At 42.5% G+C, this 21,001-nt stretch overlaps 1 protein-coding gene across 1 annotated transcript; it reads left to right on the forward strand.

Moving 5' to 3' along the window:
- Positions 1–1,570: 1,570 nt before the first annotated feature.
- LOC145875813 (uncharacterized) lies at positions 1,571–19,318 on the forward strand. Its single transcript, XM_082971619.1, has 3 exons — positions 1,571–1,592; positions 16,730–17,380; positions 19,314–19,318. Exons 1-3 carry the CDS (start codon positions 1,571–1,573, stop codon positions 19,316–19,318), a joined length of 678 nt encoding a protein of 225 aa, XP_082827745.1.
- Positions 19,319–21,001: the final 1,683 nt, after the last annotated feature.

Below are 21,001 nucleotides of genomic sequence, written 5' to 3' on the forward strand. Positions count from 1 at the left end.
TTTTTTTCGAAAATGTTTTATGAGGTTGGAGAACACATTTGGGAGGGATCTTGAAACTTTGCCGCAAGTGGATCTTTTAGCAAGACAATAACCCCAAGCACACATCAAAATCCACAAAGAAATGGTTCATTGACCACAAAATCAACATTTTGAATGGCCGTCTCAGGATTTGATCCCCATTGAAAACCTGTGGTTTGAATTGAAGAGGGCAGTCCATAAACGCAGACGAAGGATATCAAGGATCTGGAAATATTCTGTATGGAGGAGTGGTCTAAGATCCATCCCAATGTGTTCTCCAATCATCATTAAAAAAGTGTTTAAGGCTGTGTTGTTATCCTCGCAAGGGGAGGATGCTAGAGTATTAAAAACAGGGGTGCCAATCATTTTGATAATTTTGTATTACTTGTTTAACAAAATCTCTTGCTCTGAGCACTTGCATTAGTATAAAATAATATAATTTTCCCTTTTTTTGCATTCAAATACTGTAGAATTAGTAGTATTTGTATTATATATTTTATATAGTATTTTTTGCTCATCTTTCTCAAGGGTGCCAATAATTTGGGACTTGACTGTATGTAATCAAATAGTCCATATTTCAGAGGTACCTTTTGTATGAGGTAAGATGTTCCTTCTAAATCTTGTTATTGCGTAACATTTTTATGCTTGTCTTTGAAACGAATAGTCCAAGAGTACCCAATGTTCAGAACCAGATTTTGGTTTCAGCTGACAACTACATACCTTTGCCTTTCAATCTCCTACACAATATCCCCTTGACTGGTGTGCATGAAGATATCAAGAGAGACAGACATCTAGCAAGAAAAAGTCAATTGGAGGGAACACTGACAGATCAGCGCAACAAGACCATGGATTTTTACACTGGCTGCAGTGAGCAGAAAGCAAGAAAACTCAATAAAAAAATGTGAATGTGGAAATGCGTAAAATAACATTGTGAATGCGACTGAGTGAAAACAATTCACAATTCTCCTACATTTACAGTCCTAGTTATCATTGCCCAAAACAAAGGGAATCATTTCAAACATCTCACACATTTTTGCTTATTGTGTCCATTGACTAGAATTCATATATATTTGGGTTAAAAGACCAATTCAGTGGAAAAACAAAATGGGGTAAAAATAGCCCAGCCCAGTTAATATTGACTGCAGCTGCAGCTCCTCAGGCAGCAGCACTCCCACTTCATCTTACGTTAGGGACACAGATCAAGGGTTCTCCAGGGACTGACAGTATTCTTCAAGCTAATTACATCCAGTTTATTTGGGGTGTCAGGTAGCCTAGTGCCTAGTGGTTAGCGCATTGGGCCAGTAACCGAAAGGTTGTTGGATCGAATCCCTGAGCTGACAAGGTAAAAAAATCTGTCATTCTGCCCTAAATAAGGCAGTTAACCCACTGTTCCCTGGTAGGCTGTCATTGTAAATAAGAATTTGTTCTTAACTGACTTGCCTAGTCAAAATAAAAGGTTAAATTGACAGCACCTTGTCTCTGCAAGCCAAGTAGGAAGGTTAGTTCACCTCACAAACCAGAGTCCATTTTTTTATTTTTATTAACATCGAGGATGAGTGCCATGGGAACTATCGGTATGGCCCAGCAGGACCAGCCTAAGTGACAGGCCTCACATGTTTAATATAATGCACACAAAATAATAGAGCCCTTAACCTTCACGGCACATTCAACGTTTTTTTTTTCTCTCCATGCAATCCTCGCACGCAGACGTATGTGTGTGTGCAACAGGCTGAATGAAGCTAATGAATCCAACATGGACAGAGAGGCTGCATTGTTTTGTTCATCATGAACCATGCCTATAGACCAATCACCATGACTAATTAGCTCAATTAAGAGCAGCAATTTACTCTACAGGCCATAATGGGAGGTGGAAGCTCAACTTGCAATATTTAATGCTCTTATATAATGACACATAACCAGTGGTGTAAAGTACTCAAGTAAAAATACTTTAAAGTACTACTTAAGTCATTTTCTGGGGGGTATCTGTACTTTACTATTTATATTTGACAACTTTTACTTTTACTTTGCTACCTTCCTAAAGAAAATAATGTACTTTTTACTCCATACATTTTCCCTGACACCCAGAAGTACTTGTTATGTTTCGAATGCTTAGCAAGACAGGAAAAAGGTCAAATTCACACACTTATCAAGAGAACATCCCTGGTCATCCCTTCTAACTCTGGCAGACTCACTAATCACAAATGCGTTGTTTTTAAATGATGTTCGAGTGTTGGAGTGTGCCCCTGGCTATCTGTAAAAAAAAAAAGGCAATAAAAAAATGGTGCTGTCTGGTTTGCTGGGAGTTAAAAAAATGAACCCCAAAAGGTTCTTTGAGGAACCATGATAAGGGGTTCTTCAAAGAACTTAGAGGAGTTCCCACAAAAGGTTCTTCAAATAACTTTTAGGGGTTCCCCCACAGTTCCAGTTTGAAGAACCCCTACAGGATACTCCAGGAACCTTTACTTTTTAGAGTGTATATTGATAAAAGTCACCTGGTCCGAGAGACATTTAAATAGTTATACACAGCCCAATTTGAGTTTGTGTGTGTTCTCTGGTGTGATATAAGGCTGTGTGAATGAGTAAAACTCTTCCCACATTCATCACAGCTACACGATTTCTCTCCTGTGTGTGTTCTCTGGTGTGATATCAGGTTGCATTGCTGAGTAAAACTCTTCCCACATTGACCACAGCTATAAGGTTTCTCTCCTGTGTGTGTTCTCTGGTGTGATTTCAGGCTCTGTGACCAAGTAAAACTCTTCCCACATTCATCACAGCTATAAGATTTCTCTCCTGTGTGTATTCTCTGGTGTGATATCAGGTTGCTTAGCTGAGTAAAACTCTTCCCACATTGATCACAGCTATAAGATTTCTCTCCTGTGTGGATTCTCTGATGAATTTTAATGCCTGCTGAGGAGGTGAATCTCTTCCCACAGTCAGAGCAGCAGAGAGTTCTCTTCCCTGTGGGTCTTTGCAGGTGTTTATTGAGGTGTTGTGATCTGGAGAGACTCTTCTCTGCCTCTTCAGCATCATGATGTTGTTGAGGCTCCCCAGAGGATCCACGATAGTCCTGTCTCTCTCCTGTGTGAACAACAAAGTCAGACAGATGATTAAAGGCCCACAACAGCGGAAATCCACTGTAAAAGGTGATGCCAACAGCGTAGCCATGATGTTGTACAACAATTGTCGTGTGTAATGAATGTAATGATTATTTGACAATTGTCTTAACTTCTCTAGGGTAGGGGACAGTATTTTGACGTCCGGATGAAAGGCGTGCCAGTAGTAAAATGCCTGCTACTCAGGCTCAGAAGATAGGATATGCATATTATTAGTAGATTTGGATAGAAAACACTGAAGTTTCTAAAACGTTTTGAATGATGTCTGTGAGTATAACAGAACTCATATCGCAGGCAAAAACCAGAGAAGAATCCAACCAGGAAGTGTGGAATTCTGAGATCTGTAGTTTTTCAACTCATTGCCTATCAAACATAGTGACTTAGGGTTCATTTTGCACTTCCTAAGGCTTTATGATATTTGTATTTGTCAAAAGGGCAGTTGAGCATCGTGTCACCAGAATAAGACCCTCGATATTTATTGGAAAGGAGCACCAAGCTCATCACCGTGCACTTTCAACACTGTGAAATTCATCATAATATACTTAATCTGTTGCCTAAGAAACTGCATGGTTTCCTGAGTAGTAGTGGGAGGGCCACACTCAATATCATCGCGTGACAAGTTTACTTCGATATGATGGAAATGACATAAATATTTGAGCATAAAGGCGTTTCCACTGCCATTTCTCGCATAATTAATTTTACAGACAAAAATATCCCACCATGTCGAACGAACAAATTAAAAACTGTTGATAAAAACGTGATTAATGTAGTTAATTACGACATTTCTGCGCTGAACTAGGTTGAATATTTGGTTAATGAAAACTACAACTCCCTTCAGCCCAGTGTCCCACATAGTTCTTGACTTGATTTCTCTCGTGAATGATTTGATTTCTCTCTGGAGAAACGGCGCGTTGGGATCACAGAAATAACGAACTAAATGGAATTCAAGTCATTGAACCCACATCGGTCAATTAGTTGTTGAATAACCGGAGAAAAAAAATACGAAATTTCGGTTAATCGCTCAGCACTTGCCCTCTCTCCAGTGCTTAATTTTAGCCGGATCCTACTGGAACAGGATCTGGCACCTCTCCGTCTTGGAACAGTTTTGTTTTGTCCGGATCCGGTACCTCTTCTGGCATGAAAAATAATTGTCACTTTTTGCAATGTAAAGATTCTAATAAACGTGATCAAAGTTCTTTGGAGTTGCCTCTTCTTTAATCCCCCCCCCCATCTCTCACTACAATGAGATTCACTTTCTATTATCTCTCTCCCCCGCTCTCTACTCCGATAGACATGAGCCTGCAACTCTCATCTCTCCAGCATTGCAATTCATAATGTCCTTATAGAGCCGCGCAAAGGGTTGAAATACATTTGACAAAGTTATGGTTACTGCTGTCTGTTGAGAAATAAATTAAATAGGCCTAGGCTATTGATGGATTCAATGTCGTTTTCATTGATCTCAGATTCTCAGTTTGTCAGTGTCTAAATTGCCTGTCATTTCGATCATTTTGTGCTTTCAAGACAACTTGGAACTCGAAAAAAAATAAGCCGAATCATGATGTCAGTGATCGTCAGGTCGGAAAGTCGGAGCTCTAGAAGAGGCCAGAGTTCCCCAGGCTCATGTAATTCATAACAAATTATCGGAGTAGAGAGATAATAGAAAGTCGGAGCTCTAGAAGAGGCCAGAGTTCCCCATGTGGAATTTCAAATTGGATGACCATCAAAAAAAAAAATTCCAGTCTGAGCTCGTTATTTCCCCAATTTCGCAGTTGTCTTGAACGCACTGAAGTCTGAAGTCGTAGATTGCCCAGCTCCGAGTTCCCAGTTGTTTTGAACGCAGCATTAAAAAAGATCGTGCCAAAATCTCCAATCGTAAAATGACGTAGAATTGCATTAAATGCGTTTATAAAAAGGCCAAACATTTTCTGGACCCTAGGCCACAAACCTTTTTTCCCCATGTGGGCAACTTCTGTAAATGCCTCTACTTACTGCTCTATGCCACTACGCAAATGTGATGATATGCATGCAATGCAGGTCACCCCCCTCTCGTGCTCACTTGTTCCGGCAACTCCTGATTTACAAATTAGGCACTGTCTAGCTCTTTTTTTCTCCCTCAGTCAGTCTTTTTCCAGTAACTCCACAGTCAACAACTCCACAGTCAACAACGTCTAGCCTAGGGGTGTCAAATTCGATTCACAAGTGTCTGCGGGTTTTTGGTTTTTCCTTTCAATAAAGACCTAGACAACCAGGTGAGGGGAGTTCCTAACTAATTAGTGACCTTAATTAATCTATCAAGTACAAGGGTGGAGGGATAACCTGCAGACTCTTGGCCCTCTGTGGAATGAGTTTGACACGTGACTAACCCTTACCTAGCTCTCTCTCTCTCTCTGTGGCTTGTATTCTTTCCCCTGGCTTCCTTGTTTGGGCACTCTCTCCCTCCCCTACTCGCTCTCTCCTCTTCCCCCTTTCTCTCCTTTCTCCCCCTCTCTACTCTGTTCCTCTCTCATTCTTCCACCCCTGGCAGTGCACTCTTAATCCCCCCGCCAGAGTCCATGCCCTTGTAGAGCAGAGAGCATACGCTGGCGACCGTCAGCCCAGCTCCAGTTGATGAGGTAGCAGCATATCGCTTAGGGGCCCTGGCATGGGTCACATCCTGCCACGGCCCTGCCGCAGCCTTCAGGGAGGCACCATCCTAGTCAACTCCCCCCTCCACTATCACTGCACTTCATGTGTAAGCACTGAGCATTCATGGCTGCTTCACCCAATCATAATAACTTATCACAATAAAATAACAACAGCTTGCAGTCAACGGTAGATCCACCTAGCCAGGTAAACACTTCTTTAATCACTAGATTGTAATACTGGGGTGGTGAACTATTAATGACTTACCACATAATTGTTAACAATATATAAATGAACGTCATATAAATGCACACACTCAATCTCATAGCAATATAACAAGGTCATTCTTCTTTCCGATTTGGATAATCTGGCAACGTCAAAGCATTCCCCCTAGCATGTCCATGTTTGTCTTGTCTTATAATGCATTTGTGTGGTATGGAGTCCACATACCTACAAATCCAGAAGGCTAAATTAAAATGGCGTGCTGACTGTTAATGGAGTGGGACAAACATATGACTTCACTGTCTGTTGTGGCTTCAAGCTCATGTAATGAATAATACAACAGTCTCCACCTGTATCAGTGCAGTCAATGGGCCTGACAGTTGCTATTTATATGTATATTTTCAGCACAGTGTCTTCCCTCCACGATCACACTCAGTCAACTTGTCCTTGAATTACACAGACAAGATAGCAAAACAATACCCAGAGAAAAGACAGTTTATTATCCTCTTTTAAAAGCTAATCAGCATGTAGTGACATAGCCTGATGCAAAATAGAAATTCCAGGAGAAAAACTCTCCATGTAACTAAATTATGCTCTGAATGAAAGTAAGCTCACCCATGCGGTTAATTTGACTAATTTTCTGAAATGACTTTTGTTTCTCATGAGGCGATGTAGCTAGCTAATGAGTTTGTCGGTCCACTCCAGCTGAATAATATGTATAGAGATCCTATTAAATAACTATTCTAATATTCTAATTCATAATTCTATGGTCATATGACCCACAATGAGAGACAACTGGGGAATGCAGCTGATCGGTAGATTACTACGCTGACATCACAATGTCAGACCTGGGAAGCACTGCTCCCATTGCCTTCCCATGCCCTCCGCCCATTTTCTCGGTCAGTCACAGCACCCCACCCACCCTTTTCCCCACCCCCTCCCACTTAATGACCCCATACCTCATTATGATCTGCAAAGTCCCTTGGTGTCCTCTCACCATATTTATTTTTAATTGAACCTTTATTTAACTAGGTAAGTCAGTTGAGAGCAAATTCTTATTTACAATGACGGCCTACCAAAAGGCAAAAGGCCTCCTGCAGAGACGTGGGCCTGGGATTAAAAATAAAAAATAAAAACAATATAAATATAGGACAAAACACACATCAAAACAAGAGAGACAACACAACATATGGTCCCCCACAGCACACCCTATCTCTTTAAAGGTACGGCACTCTGGTAAGAATGTACTGTATTTTCAACCACATGGCTGTCAGGTAGAGTCATAGCATCTGTACTGAGAGTGGTGTTATTGATATTTTTGCTACGAGTGCTTTACTATGTAGATTCTCCTCTTGTCATTTGTGAATTATTCCATCCTGTCTCAGAAGCACTCTGATGTAGCCAATGGTAATGTGCAGTTTGAACCATAACAACGTTTTAGTAAAGGGATGAGGGATGGCACTGGAGAAATGAAACCACTTTCAAAATTATAGACAGAGTTATGAATGCAAGGACTGACCTTCCACGGTATCAAAGTTATAGTTTTAACCATGTTTTGAGGCTATACAGTGTTTGTTTACATTCACATTGTTTACAAACAATGGAGTTAAACTAGATTATATTTTGCATTCTGATGGGGTACAACAGTTAAACTAAGGTCATAAATAGATGTATTGAAAAGTTGTTGACAAGCAGCCAGCAGCCAGTCCTCCAGACTGCTGCCTGAGCACCTTTGTCTGCTCACACAAGCTGTGCTCTGCTTTGATACCAACACAGAAATATATAGAAAGTCACTGATTTAATATTTCATATTTGTAACGAACATCTAACAACAGATGTCTGTTTGTATGTGGTCTGACAGAGGTTTGAGGACAGTGAAGGTCAAATGCGTAAGCATCATAAATGATTGCACTCTGAAGCAACAAATCTATAAATTAAACTGTTGACAGGATTATATCTTTGCCCCTTGGTGGAGTCAATCAAACTAAAAGACGTCAAGAAAAGTCAAGAAAGTCCACAGCCCACTTGCCTGACTCCTGCTATTCAGAAGAGTACAATTTTTTATTAAGGGTCTGGAAAAATACACAACACTATTTACATAGATAGAGAGGCTCCTCAATGGGAGCAGCACTTGTGAATACAATGAATTCAAGTGAAATACAATGAACTCTTATGACTCAGAGCAATGGATTTGAAATATTCTTTCAAAATAAAATATCAAAGAAATGAATGACGTCCAGAGTTACAAAATTCCTGTAGTTGTCATTCAAGACTATGTGATAACTTGTTGATCTCAGGAGGTTTTGAATGTTATATGATCACATATGACTCAGGCATTTGAGTCACCTGGTTCAAAGGGACAGTTCACCATCCTCTGATTGGCAATCAGTGTGTGGTGTAAACCTTTGTTGATTCCGTATTGAATAGCAGTGATTGAATCAACGTGAATAGCTTGAAACATTCATGACTAAGACCTTTGTATAGACAGACATAGCTATCCTGATTTGTGCTGCAGCGAAAATAGAGAGGATGCATAGTACAGTAATGCATAGTACAGCAACGTGAAAGTGCAACCATACAGCTGAAGAGTAAAGGCTGGTAACAGTGCACCAACTCGTCTCTTTCTCCTGCTTTAAAAACCTTTTACTGCAGAGGACTACATCAGTGTCACACAGAGTGTTTCTTGGTAGTCAAACAAATCTACTTTGAAACAAAAGTACTCCACTCGTAGGAGTGGTTTGTTCATAACCATCCTCCTTTTTGAGGCCACTAGGTCATTTGACTGCAGGAAAGGGCTACAGCTGGAATCCTTAATTGGTGAAACTGCCACATCCGTTTGGGATTACAACAACAAAGAAGTTACTGCATACAAACCAACACTGTTTTTCCCTCTGACATTATTGCATGCGTGATAGAACAGCACAATATGTACTGCAATTTTCTGACGTCGCTGCCGGAGTCTCCTCTCCTCTGTTTCAACAACAAAACAAAAACAATAACAAAAAAGACACACACACACACACACACACACACACACACACACACACACACACACACACACACACACGCACACGCACACGCACACGCACACGCACACGCACACAGATTTGGTCCTCAGATACTCAAGAAGTTCTAAAGCTGCACCAATGAGAGCATCTTGACTGGCTGCTTCGCCGTCTGGTATGGCAACTGCACCGCCCTTGACCACAAGGCTCTACAGAGGGTGGTGCGGACAGCCTAGTACTTCTCTGGGGCCGAACTCCATGCCATCCTGGACGTTTATACCAGGCGGTGTCTAAGGAAGGCCCAGGAAATTGCCAAAGACTTCAGCCACCTAAGCACATGGACTGTTCTCTGTGCTACCGGAGCAACGGGTCTCAGACCAACAGGCTCCAAGATAGCTTCTATCTTGAAAGCAATTCGACTGCTGAATAGCTTCTCAGACTATCTGTACTGACTCTACCTGCACTGGCTATATACACATACACATGTCTCTATCCACACACACAACACACACACATAACACACTCACGCATACTGATGTCACATACACACACACACACACACACACGCCACCACAGACTCACACCCAGCATATGCACTGCTGCTACTTTTCACTCTTATTATTATATTTATATATATACTGCTCAAAAAAATAAAGGGAACACTTAAACAACACATCCTAGATCTGAATGAAAGAAATAATCTTATTAAATACTTTTTTCTTTACATAGTTGAATGTGCTGACAACAGAATCACACAAAAATAATCAATGGAAATCCAATTTATTAACCCATGGAGGTCTGGATTTGGAGTCACACTCAAAATTAAAGTGGAAAACCACACTACAGGCTGATCCAACTTTCATGTAATGTCCTTAAAACAAGTCAAAATGAGGCTCAGTAGTGTGTGTGGCCTCCACGTGCCTGTATGACCTCCCTACAACGCCTGGGCACGCTCCTGATGAGGTGGCGGATGGTCTCCTGAGGGATCTCCTCCCAGACCTGGACTAAAGCATCCACCAACTCCTGGACAGTCTGTGGTGCAACGTGGCGTTGGTGGATGGAGTGAGACATGATGTCCCAGATGTGCCCAATTCGATTCAGGTCTGGGGAACGGGCGGGCCAGTCCATAGCATCAATGCCTTCCTCTTGCAGGAACTGCTGACACACTCCAGCCACATGAGGTCTAGCATTGTCTTGCATTAGGAGGAACCCAGGGCCAACCGCACCAGCATATGGTCTCATAAGGGGTCTGAGGATCTCATCTCGGTACCTAATGGCAGTCAGGCTACCTCTGGCGAGCACATGGAGGGCTGTGCGGCCCCCCAAAGAAATGCCACCCCACACCATGACTGACCCACCGCCAAACCGGTCATGCTGGAGGATGTTGCAGGTAGCAGAACGTTCTCCACGGCGTCTCCAGACTCTTTCACGTCTGTCACGTTCTCAGTGTGAATCTGCTTTCATCTGTAAAGAGCACAGGGCGCCAGTGGCGAATTTGCCAATCTTGGTGTTCTCTGGCAAATGCCAAACGTCCTGCACGGTGTTGGGCTGTAAGCACAACCCCCACCTGTGGACGTCGGGCCCTCATACCACCCTCATGGAGTCTGTTTCTGACCGTTTGAGCAGACACACGCACATTTGTGGCCTGCTGGAGGTCATTTTGCAGGGCTCTGGCAGTGCTTCTCCTGCTCCTCCTTGCACAAAGGCGGAGGTAGCGGTCCTGCTGCTGGGTTGTTGCCCTCCTACGGCCTCCTCCACATCTCCTGATGTACTGGCCTGTCTCCTGGTAGCGCCTCCATGCTCTGGACACTACGCTGACAGACACAGCAAACCTTCTTGCCACAGCTCGCATTGATGTGCCATCCTGGATGAGCTGCACTACCTGAGCCACTTGTGTGGGTTGTAGACTCCGTCTCATGCTACCACTAGAGTGAAAGCACCGGCAGCATTCAAAAGTGACCAAAACATCAGCCAGGAAGCATAGGAACTGAGAAGTGGTCTGTGGTCCCCACCTGCAGAACCACTCCTTTATTGGGGGTGTCTTGCTAATTGCCTATAATTTCCACCTGTTGTCTATTCCATTTGCACAACAGCATGTGAAAGAAATGTATTGTCAATCAGTGTTACTTCCTAAGTGGACAGTTTGATTTCACAGAAGTGTGATTGACTTGGAGTTACATTGTTAAGTGTTCCCTTTATATTTTTGAGCAGTGTATATTTATTTAACCTTTATTTAACTAGGCAAGTCAGTTAAGAACAAATTCTTATTCACAATGACAGCCTACCCGGCCAAACCCGGACGACACCGGGCCAATTGTGCGCCGCTCTATGGGACTTTCAATCACGGCCGGATGTGATACAGCCTGGATTCAAACCAGGGACTGTAGTGACACCTCTTGCACTGAGATGCAGTGCCTTAGACCGCTGTGCCACTCGGGAGCCCCAGCCTCCTGTACATGTACATATTTACCTCAACTACCACGTATCCCTGCACATTGATATGGTATTGGTACTCCTTGTATATAGCTTCATGCTTGTGTGTTTTATTTCTCGCTTTTTTTTATCATTTTATCTAAAACTCTACATCTTTGGGAAAGAGTTTGTAAGTAAGCATTTCACTGTTGTATTGTATGTAACAAATAACATTTGATTTGACACACACACACACACACACACACACACACACACACACACACACACACACACACACACACACACACACACACACACACACACACACACACACACACACACACACACACACACAAACACACACACACACACACACACACACGTGAAATGCTAAATGTAATGTAATGGCTGCTGGCAGATGGGTGTTTTTATCTGTACACGTACCTGTACATCATGTCCTGTCCTGTAGTGTGATACCCAACACAACACACAGGTTCCAGTCTGGAATCACAAGCACTAAGGACAATCAGTGGTTGTGACAGTGTGACATAGAGCCACAATGACGTTACCAGTCTTATGTAACATCAGGCACTAAGAGCATGACAGTTCAGAGACATCAACAGCATTACAGTGCCAGGCAATCCATCCCTCTGTCCTTGCATCAGTCATTGCGTTATGCCAGCCCGCCCACTTGTTTCAGAAACATGAATGAATGATACCGATGAGACCATCTGAGAGACAATCTGCTAACTCGTTAGCCCTGACACAGTTCCTATTAACAATGGCTGTTGTATATGCTTTAATTACACTGATGAGGTACATGATACTGTTCAGCCAGTATCAATCCCTAGATCTACAGCAATATAAGTACACGACAACATACTGTACGTTGTACGCTCACCTCTTTGCTACAAAGCACTGCAGCTTTTTTTCTGTTTGTCAATGAAAGCCTCTCATTTTACATTTAATCGATACTATAGCAAAATAATTTTGCACGGACAAAAAGGAGGATGGCTATGAACAAACTACTCCACTCCAACGAGTGGCCATAAGAATGAGATCGCACACTGATGCATGTCAGAAGGTGCTTTCAACTGGGATGTGGTAGTAGCCCTGTCCTGCAGTCAAATTATCTAGTGGCCTCACGGGTGGAGTGATATTCTTATTTTTCATAATTTAATCATTTATAAACATTATTCGATTTTTTTTAATGCAGAAAATTCGGTGTTTCTATGTCTAACAGTTTTGTTATATTCAGTATTCTATGACGTATATAAAGTGTAATATTGGGATGCAAACTCAGAATTGAATACATCAGATAATGACCAGATCTCCCAGTGGAAGAAAGTCTATAATATATGAATGTTAATGAATGATATATATGTTATACATATTAATGAATATGTATATGAAATACTACAATTTCTTTCCCCAACACCAGCAAATTCTTTAGTTGCAAGGCTGCACTTTTCCTAATGTTGTTGAGAGACAAGAAGCATGGCAAAGGGACAGACTAATCGTTTACTCAACTTTACACTACTAGGCTACCTGTTCTCTCTCCCTCTGTCAACAGCCAAGTGGAATTCACATGATTTCACAAAGCTGGAACTCAGTCAGCTGTATAAGGAAATAAGCAAACAGGAAACCACTCACCCAGAGGTGGAGCTCCTAGTGGCCGGGGACTTTAATGCAGGGAAACTTAAATCAGTTCTACCAAATTTATATCAACATGTTAAATGTGCAACCAGAGGGGAAAAAATTCTAGATCACCTGTACTCCACAGACAGAGACGCATACAAAGCTCTCCCTCGCCCTCCATTTGGTAAATCCGGCCACAACTCTGTCCTCCTGATGCCTGCTTATAAGCAAAAATTAAAGCAGGAAGCACCAGTGACTCGGTCAATAAAAAAGTGGTCAGATGAAGCAGATGCTAAACTACAGGACTGTTTTTCTAGCACAGACTGGAATATGTTCCGGGATTCTAACGATGGCATTGAGGAGTTCACCACATCAGTCACTGGCTTCATCAATAAGTGCATCGAGGACGTCTTCCCCACAGTGACTGTATGTACATATCCCAACCAGAAGCCATGGATTACAGGCAACATTCGCACTGAGCTAAAGGGTAGAGCTGCCGCTTTCAAGGTGCGGGACTCTAACCCGGAAGCTCATAAGAAATCCTGCTATGCCCTGTGACAAACCATCAAACAGGCAAAGTGTCAATACAGGGCTAAGATTGAATCATATTACACTGGCTCCGATGCTCGTCTTATGTGGCAGGGCTTGCAAACTATTACAGACTACAAAGGGAAGCACAGCCGCGAGCTGCCCAGTGACACGAGCCTACCAGATGAGCTAAATCACTTCTATGCTCACTTCGAGGCAAGCAACACTGAGGCATGCATGAGAGCATCAGCTGTTCCGGACGACTGTGTGATCATGCTCTCCGTAGCCGACGTGAGTAAGACCTTTAAACAGGTCAACATACACAAGGCTAGCCTCCCGGGTGGCGCAGTGGTCTAAGGTGCTAGCTGTGCCACCAGAGATTCGAGGTTTGAGCCTAGGCTCTGTCGCAGCCGGCAGCGACCGGGAGGCCCATGGGGCAGTGCACAATTGGCCCAGCATCATCCGGGTTAGGGAGGGTTTGGCCGGCAGGGATATCCTTGTCTCATCGCGCACTAGCGACTCCTGTGTCGGGCCGGGCGCAGTGCACGCTGACCAGGTCGCCAGGTGTACGGTGTTTCCTCCGACACATTGGTGTGGCTGGCTTCCGGTTGGATGTGCATTGTGTCAAGAAGCAGTGCGGCTAGGTTGGGTTGTGTTTTGGAGGATGGCTCTTGACCTTTGCCTCTCCCGAGTCCGTACGGGAGTTGCAGCAAAGAGACAAGACTGTCACTACTACCAATTGGATACCATGAAATTGGGGAGAAAAAAAGGGGTAAAAAATAATAAAAAATAACATACACAAGGCTGCGGGGCCAGATGGATTACCAGGATGTGTGCTCCTGGCATGTGCTGACCAACTGGCAGGTGTCTTCACTGACATTTTCAACATGTCCCTGATTGAGTCTGTAATACCAACAAGTTTCAAAAAGACCACCATAGTGGTGCCCAGTGCCCAAGAACACAAAGGCAACCTGTCTAAATGACTCACGCACTCACGTCTGTAGCTGTGAAGTGCTTTGAAAGGTTGGTAATGGCTCACATCAACACCATTATCCCAGAAACCCTAGACCCACTCCAATTTGCATACCGCCCAAACAGATCCACAGATGATGCAATCTCTATTGCACTCCACACTGCCCTTTCCCACCTGGATAAAAGGAACACTTATGTGAGAATGCTGTTCATTGACTACAGCTCAGCGTTCAACACCATAGTACCCTCAAAGTTCATCACTAAGCTAAGGATCCTGGGACTAAACACCTCCCTCTGCAACTGGATCCTGGACTTCCTGACGGGCCAGGTGGTGAGGGTAGGTAGCAACACATCTGCCACGCTGGTCCTCAACACTGGAGCTCCCCAGGGGTGTGTGCTCAGTCCCCTCCTGTACTCCTTGTTCACCCATGACTGCATGGCCAGGCACGACTCCAACCTAATCATTAACCTGTTAGGGCTAGGGGGCAGTATTGACACGGCTGGATAAAAAAATGTACCCGATTTAATCTGGTTACTAATCCTACCCAGTAACTAGAATATGCATATACTTATTATATATGGATAGAAAACACTCTAAAGTTTCTAAAACTGTTTGAATGGTGTCTGTGAGTATAACAGAACTCATTTGGCAGGCAAAACCCTGAGACATTTTCTGACAGGAAGTGGATACCTGATGTGTTGTATTACCTTTAAACCTATGCCATTGAAAAACACAGGGGCTGAGGAATATTTTGGCACTTCCTATTGCTTCCACTAGATGTCACCAGCCTTTACAAAGTGTTTTGAGTCTTCTGGAGGGAGATCTGACCGAACAAGAGCCATGGAACGATGATGGCCCATTAGACACCTGGCGCGCGAGTTCATGTTGGGTACCCTCATTCCAATACGTTATAAAAGAGAATGCATTCGTCCACCTTGAATATTATTCATGTTCTGGTTAAAAAAGGCCCTAATGATTTATGCTATACAATGTTTGACATGTTTGAACGAACGTAAATATATTTTTTCCCCTCGATCATGAAGTGAAGTCTGGCGGGCTTAGATCATGTGCTAACAAGACGGAGATTTTTGGACATAAATGATGAGCTTTTTTGAACAAAACTACATTCGTTATGGACCTGTGATACCTGGAAGTGACATCTGATGAAGAGAATCAAAGGTAATGGATTATTTACATAGTATTTTCGATTTTAGATCTCCCCAACATGACGGCCAGTCTGTATCGCAACGCGTATTTTTCTGGGCGCAGTGCTCAGATTATTGCAAAGTGTGATTTCCCAGTAAGGTTATTTTTAAATCTGGCAAGTTGATTGCGTTCAAGAGATGTAAATCTATAATTCTTTAAATGACAATATAATATTTTACCAATGTTTTCTAATTTTAATTATTTAATTTGTGGTGTTGACTTGACTGCCGGTTATTGGAGGGAAACGATTTCCTCAACATCAATGCCATAGTAAAACGCTGTTTTTGGATATAAATATGAACTTGATAGAACTAAAAATGCATGCATTGTCTAACATAATGTCCTAGGAGTGTCATCTGATGGAGATTGTAAAAGGTTAGTGCATCATTTTACCTGGTTTTATGGTTTTGGTGACCCTGTCTTTGAATTGACAAAACATTACACACAGCTATTGTCAATGTACTCTCCTAACATAATCTAACTTTATGCTTTCGCCGTAAAGCCTTTTTGTAAATCGGACGACGTGGTTAGATTAAGGAGATGTTTATCTTTCAAAGGGTGTAAGATAGTTGTATTTTTGAGAAATTTGAATTATGACATTTAATTGTTTTCAAATTTGGCGCTCTTGATATTTCACCTGTTGTTGATAGGGTGTACCAGGGGTGGGACGCTTGCCCTAGTGCCGCAATTTTAGCAAACACAGAAAGGGGCCTATATTGGAGACCAAAAGTCGTCTGGCACACTGCTTAGAGGTTCAACAACATGAATAACTTATTTCTAGCCTACAATCATCAATGTCACTACGAATGTGAAAACAAGACAAAATATGACTATTCTTGCTCATTTTAAGGCAAATATCAAATAATTTTAACATTCATTACAGACGTCAATTGTTGTCCAACATCATGGCTCCGCTGTTGGCATCACCTTTTACAGTGGATTACCGCTGTTGTGGGCCTTTAATCATCTGTCTGACTTTGTTGTTCACACAGGAGAGATATGGGACTATCGTGGATCCTCTGGGGAGCCTCAACAACCTCTTGATGCTGAAGAGGCAGAGAAGAGTCTCTCCACATTAGAACACCTCAATAAACACCTGCAGAGACCCACAGGGAAGAAAACTCACTGCTGCTCTGACTGTGGGAAGAGATTCACCTCCCCATCAGGCATTAAAATTCATCAGAGAACACACACAGGAGAGAAACCTTGTAGCTGTAATCAATGTGGGAAGAGTTTTGGTCTATCTGGAAATATGACTGCACACCAGAGAACACACACAGGAGAGAAACCTTTTAGCTGTAATCAATGTGGGAAGAGTTTTGGTTTGTCTGGAAATCTGACTGCACACCAGAGAACACACACAGGAGAGAAATCTTATAGCTGTGATCAATGTGGGAAGTGTTTTGGTCAATCTGGAGGGCTGACAGTGCACCAGAGAACACACACAGGAGAGAAACCATATAGCTGTGGTCAATGTGGGAAGAGTTTTACTACATCTAGCACTCTGACTCAACACCAGAGAACACACACAGGAGAGAAACTTTATAGCTGTGGTCAATGTGGGAAGAGTTTTACTACATCTAGATATCTGACTATACACCAGCGGAGACACACAGGAGAGAAGCTTTATAGCTGTGGTCAATGTGACAAGAGATACTCTGATAAAAGACCTCTGATCAAACATCAGAAAATTCATGAATGAGTTGTTTCATGATATCAATGAAATGAAATCTCACAATGCGGAATGTTTTAACATTGTAGTAGGAGTATTTTAGTGATGTCACAATGTAGAACCCTAAACGTTTGTCCCCTGTTCTATTGATTTCAGCATGATATGGATATTAGCCTCAGGGGGAAAATCCAGGCTCTGAAATGGAAGAGTTACTATTTATGAGATTTAACAAAAAGTGACTAACAAAAAAAGAGTTGTGTTACACTTACCATGTTAGTGACCCACTTGAATCAAAATGCAACACTTCAAAATGTAGCGAGCTGTTTTCTACAAATTGTCCTCTAACCAGGGATGTACACATTATTCCCAGATTCCGTGTGGTTTTTGAGCTGTTCGTTTTAACAGGACGTGTAAACTCATCTTCCTCCTTTCGCACATTGGGGATATCCCACCTAGCAACATGTAATTGAAAAGCTGTTGAAAATAAGACTATGCAACCAAATATTTCATATTTACATTTCATGTAACATTTAGTAATAATTATTTATGTAACCAACTGACTATTATATTGACATTGTTACCCTGCTTTTAGAATATCAGGGTTCATTCTCAGATGTGCAAACCCAAATGTACTAGAGCATGACATTGGGGACTGGGCCCCGTTCCAACAACATGCCTATCTAATGAACCCTGAAAAGAGAGACAAGCTCTGCAGTGAGGTGGAAAGTTACTATGGATATTGCAGGAGTTTCCTCTTGAAATCAGACATGTCCGTGGTGAGGACAACTTGGTTTCTGATTGTCTCAAGGGTGGGCAGTTAAAAAGTTGAGTGTTTTGTGTTTAGCCAGTGTGTTGCCATGGATCACAATTTATTTTGACTGCATGTTTTTCCTTATTGGAGATGTGTTTTGTTTGGGCTCGTTCCAAGGGGACGAGAGTTCTAGAAGCTAGTGAGTTTTAGGAAGACGAGAGTTCTAGAAGCTAGTGAGTTTTAGGAAGACTAGAGTTCTAGAAGTGTATATATATTGTCTTGAATTGTTGACAGCCAGTGGACACCATGTTTATATTGGTGAAGCATTGTAGTTGATTATAATGTGAATTGGAAGTTTTTTTCTGTTGTTGGTAAGCATTCTCTTAAGTTGTTACCGTCTTTGGTTTTTCCATTTTTGTTTTGAGGTTTGGAATGTAGCACGTCTAGCTCGTTAGCACGTCTAGCTCGTTAGCCCGTCTCGCTCGTTAGCCCGTCTAGCTCGTTAGCACGTCTAGCTCGTTAGCACATCTAGCTCGTTAGCACGTAGGACGCACTGATTGGTGTCACCTCGTTAGTCAGTATGTGTTACACCTGTGCTGGCTTGTCCATCTCGTTAGTGGGAAGGTGTTTCACCTGAGCTGGTCCAGGTTCTATTTAAGAGTGTCTGGCCCAGTGCTCCAGTTGTCTTGATACATGTGGAGAGTCAACACCTTTAGTTGCTCCACCTTTTTGGTTTACTTCCTGTCTTTAAGTTTGGTGTGGGTTTTTCTTTTGTGGACACTGAGAGCAAAACTGCAAGATTATGTTATAATACTTTTATTGCATCAAATGGTTGTTTTATGCAACAGAATAGAGGGTTCTTAGAACTATTGTGTCTGTGTGTTCTACTGAGGATGGGCCTCTGGGAGAAACACTGACAGGAGATTTACAATGTCTTTTGGGTGATAAAACCTAAAGAGACTGCATTCCAGAGCATGAGTTAATGTTTCTGTTCTATATGGTACCAGGGAGAGATGACCTCAGGGCCAGACCCTGGTCTCTACACAAAGAGTACTGTTTTTACAGCAGATACTGTCTGCTGAGAATTATAAATATCTTTCATACAAATGTTAACCTTGTGACCCGTTCTAAACATCTATTGTTCGTCATGTAGGTTAAAAGGGGTGTATCTTGGCTGTAAAAGACCTTTGTACTTTTGTCTCGGGGCTCTCAACGAATCATCTGGGGGTGATTGTTCGACCAGCCATCATTATCATAGGGCACCCAATTGATTGACTTTATATGTGTGTTGTATTGACCTGCTCCCTTATAAGTGAATAAAGATTTAGTTTAAGAATAACTCTGACTTGTGTGATAAGTTTCTCTCATTTGATATTAACCACCACATTTGGCGATGGGGATGTGAATCTTCACTTGGTGACCGCTCCTGACGACCTGGGTAAATGGTGCGCCAGGGATCCCTCTAACTTGGGATCTCAGGGAGACCACACTTCGGGAACAGAGCAAATGGACCAACCTTTGATCTGAGAGGCAGCGAGCCGAGTGGATACCATCAGTATAGTATATATAGTGGATACCATCAGTATAGTATATATAGTGGATACCATCAGTATAGTATATATAGTGGATACCATCAGTATAGTATATATAGCGGATACCATCAGTATAGTATATATAGTGGATACCATCAGTATAGTATATATAGTGGATACCATCAATATAGTATATATAGTGGATACCATCAGTATAGTATATATAGTGGATACCATCAGTATAGTATATATAGTGGATACCATCAGTATAGTATATATAGTGGATACCATCAGTATAGTGTATATAGTGGATACCATCAGTATAGTATATATAGTGGATACCATCAGTATAGTATATATAGTGGATACCACATCTCCAACGTAGTTTAAAAAAAGAGGTGAGTGAAACACGCAAAGTGTAGTTTTTAGAAAAGCCTCGTAGGCTCTGAGTGTGTGTTCCTGTGTGGATGTGTAAACAGGGCCCAGTCAGGAGGCTCTGAGTGTGTATTCCTGTGTGGAGGTGTAAACAGGGCCCAGTCAGGAGGCTCTGAGTGTGTATTCCTGTGTGGAGGTGTAAACAGGGCCCAGTCAGGAGGCTCTGAGTGTGTATTCCTGTGTGGAGGTGTAAACAGGGCCCAGTCAGGAGTCTCTGAGTGTGTATTCCTGTGTGGAGGTGTAAACAGGGCCCAGTCAGGAGGCTCTGAGTGTGTATTCCTGTGTGGAGGTGTAAACAGGGCCCAGTCAGGAGGCTCTGAGTGTGTATTCCTGTTTGGAGGTGTAAACAGGGCCCAGTCAGGAGGCTCTGAGTGTGTATTGCTGTGTAGAGGTGTAAACAGGGCCCAGTCAGAAGGCTCTGAGTGTGTATTCCTGTGTGGAGGTGTAAACAGGGCCCAGTCAGAAGGCTCTGAGTGTGTATTCTGTCCTCGTGCTCCTAGATCTTAGTGCCGCTTTTGATACCATCGATCACCACATTCTTTTGGAGAGATTGGAAACCCAAATTGGTCTACATGGACAAGTTCTGGCCTGGTTTAGATCTTATCTGTCGGAAAGATATCAGTTTGTCTCTGTGAATGGTCTGTCCTCTGACAAATCAATTGTAAATTTCGGTGTTCCTCAAGGTTCCGTTTTAGGACCACTATTGTTTTCACTATATATTTTACCTCTTGGGGATGTCATTCGAAAACATAATGTTAAATTTCACTGCTATGCAGACGACACACAGCTGTACATTTCAATGAAACATGGTGAAGCCCCAAAATTGCCCTCGCTAGAAGCCTGTGTTTCAGACATAAAGAAGTGGATGGCTGCA

The sequence above is a fragment of the Salmo salar genome, unplaced genomic scaffold (genome assembly GCF_965601325.2).
Source record: "Salmo salar unplaced genomic scaffold, fSalSal1 ptg000358l, whole genome shotgun sequence".
In the NCBI taxonomy this organism is placed as follows: domain Eukaryota; kingdom Metazoa; phylum Chordata; class Actinopteri; order Salmoniformes; family Salmonidae; genus Salmo; species Salmo salar.

What these genes read in the sequence shown, in the direction of transcription:
- LOC145875813 (XM_082971619.1), top strand. Translation starts at nt 1,571, where the DNA reads ATGAGTGCCATGGGAACTATCG. An exon ending in GAGTGCCATGGGAACTATCG is followed by an intron (nt 1,593 to 16,729) that starts GTATGGCCCAGC and finishes TTGTTCACACAG; the next exon opens with GAGAGATATGGGACTATCGT.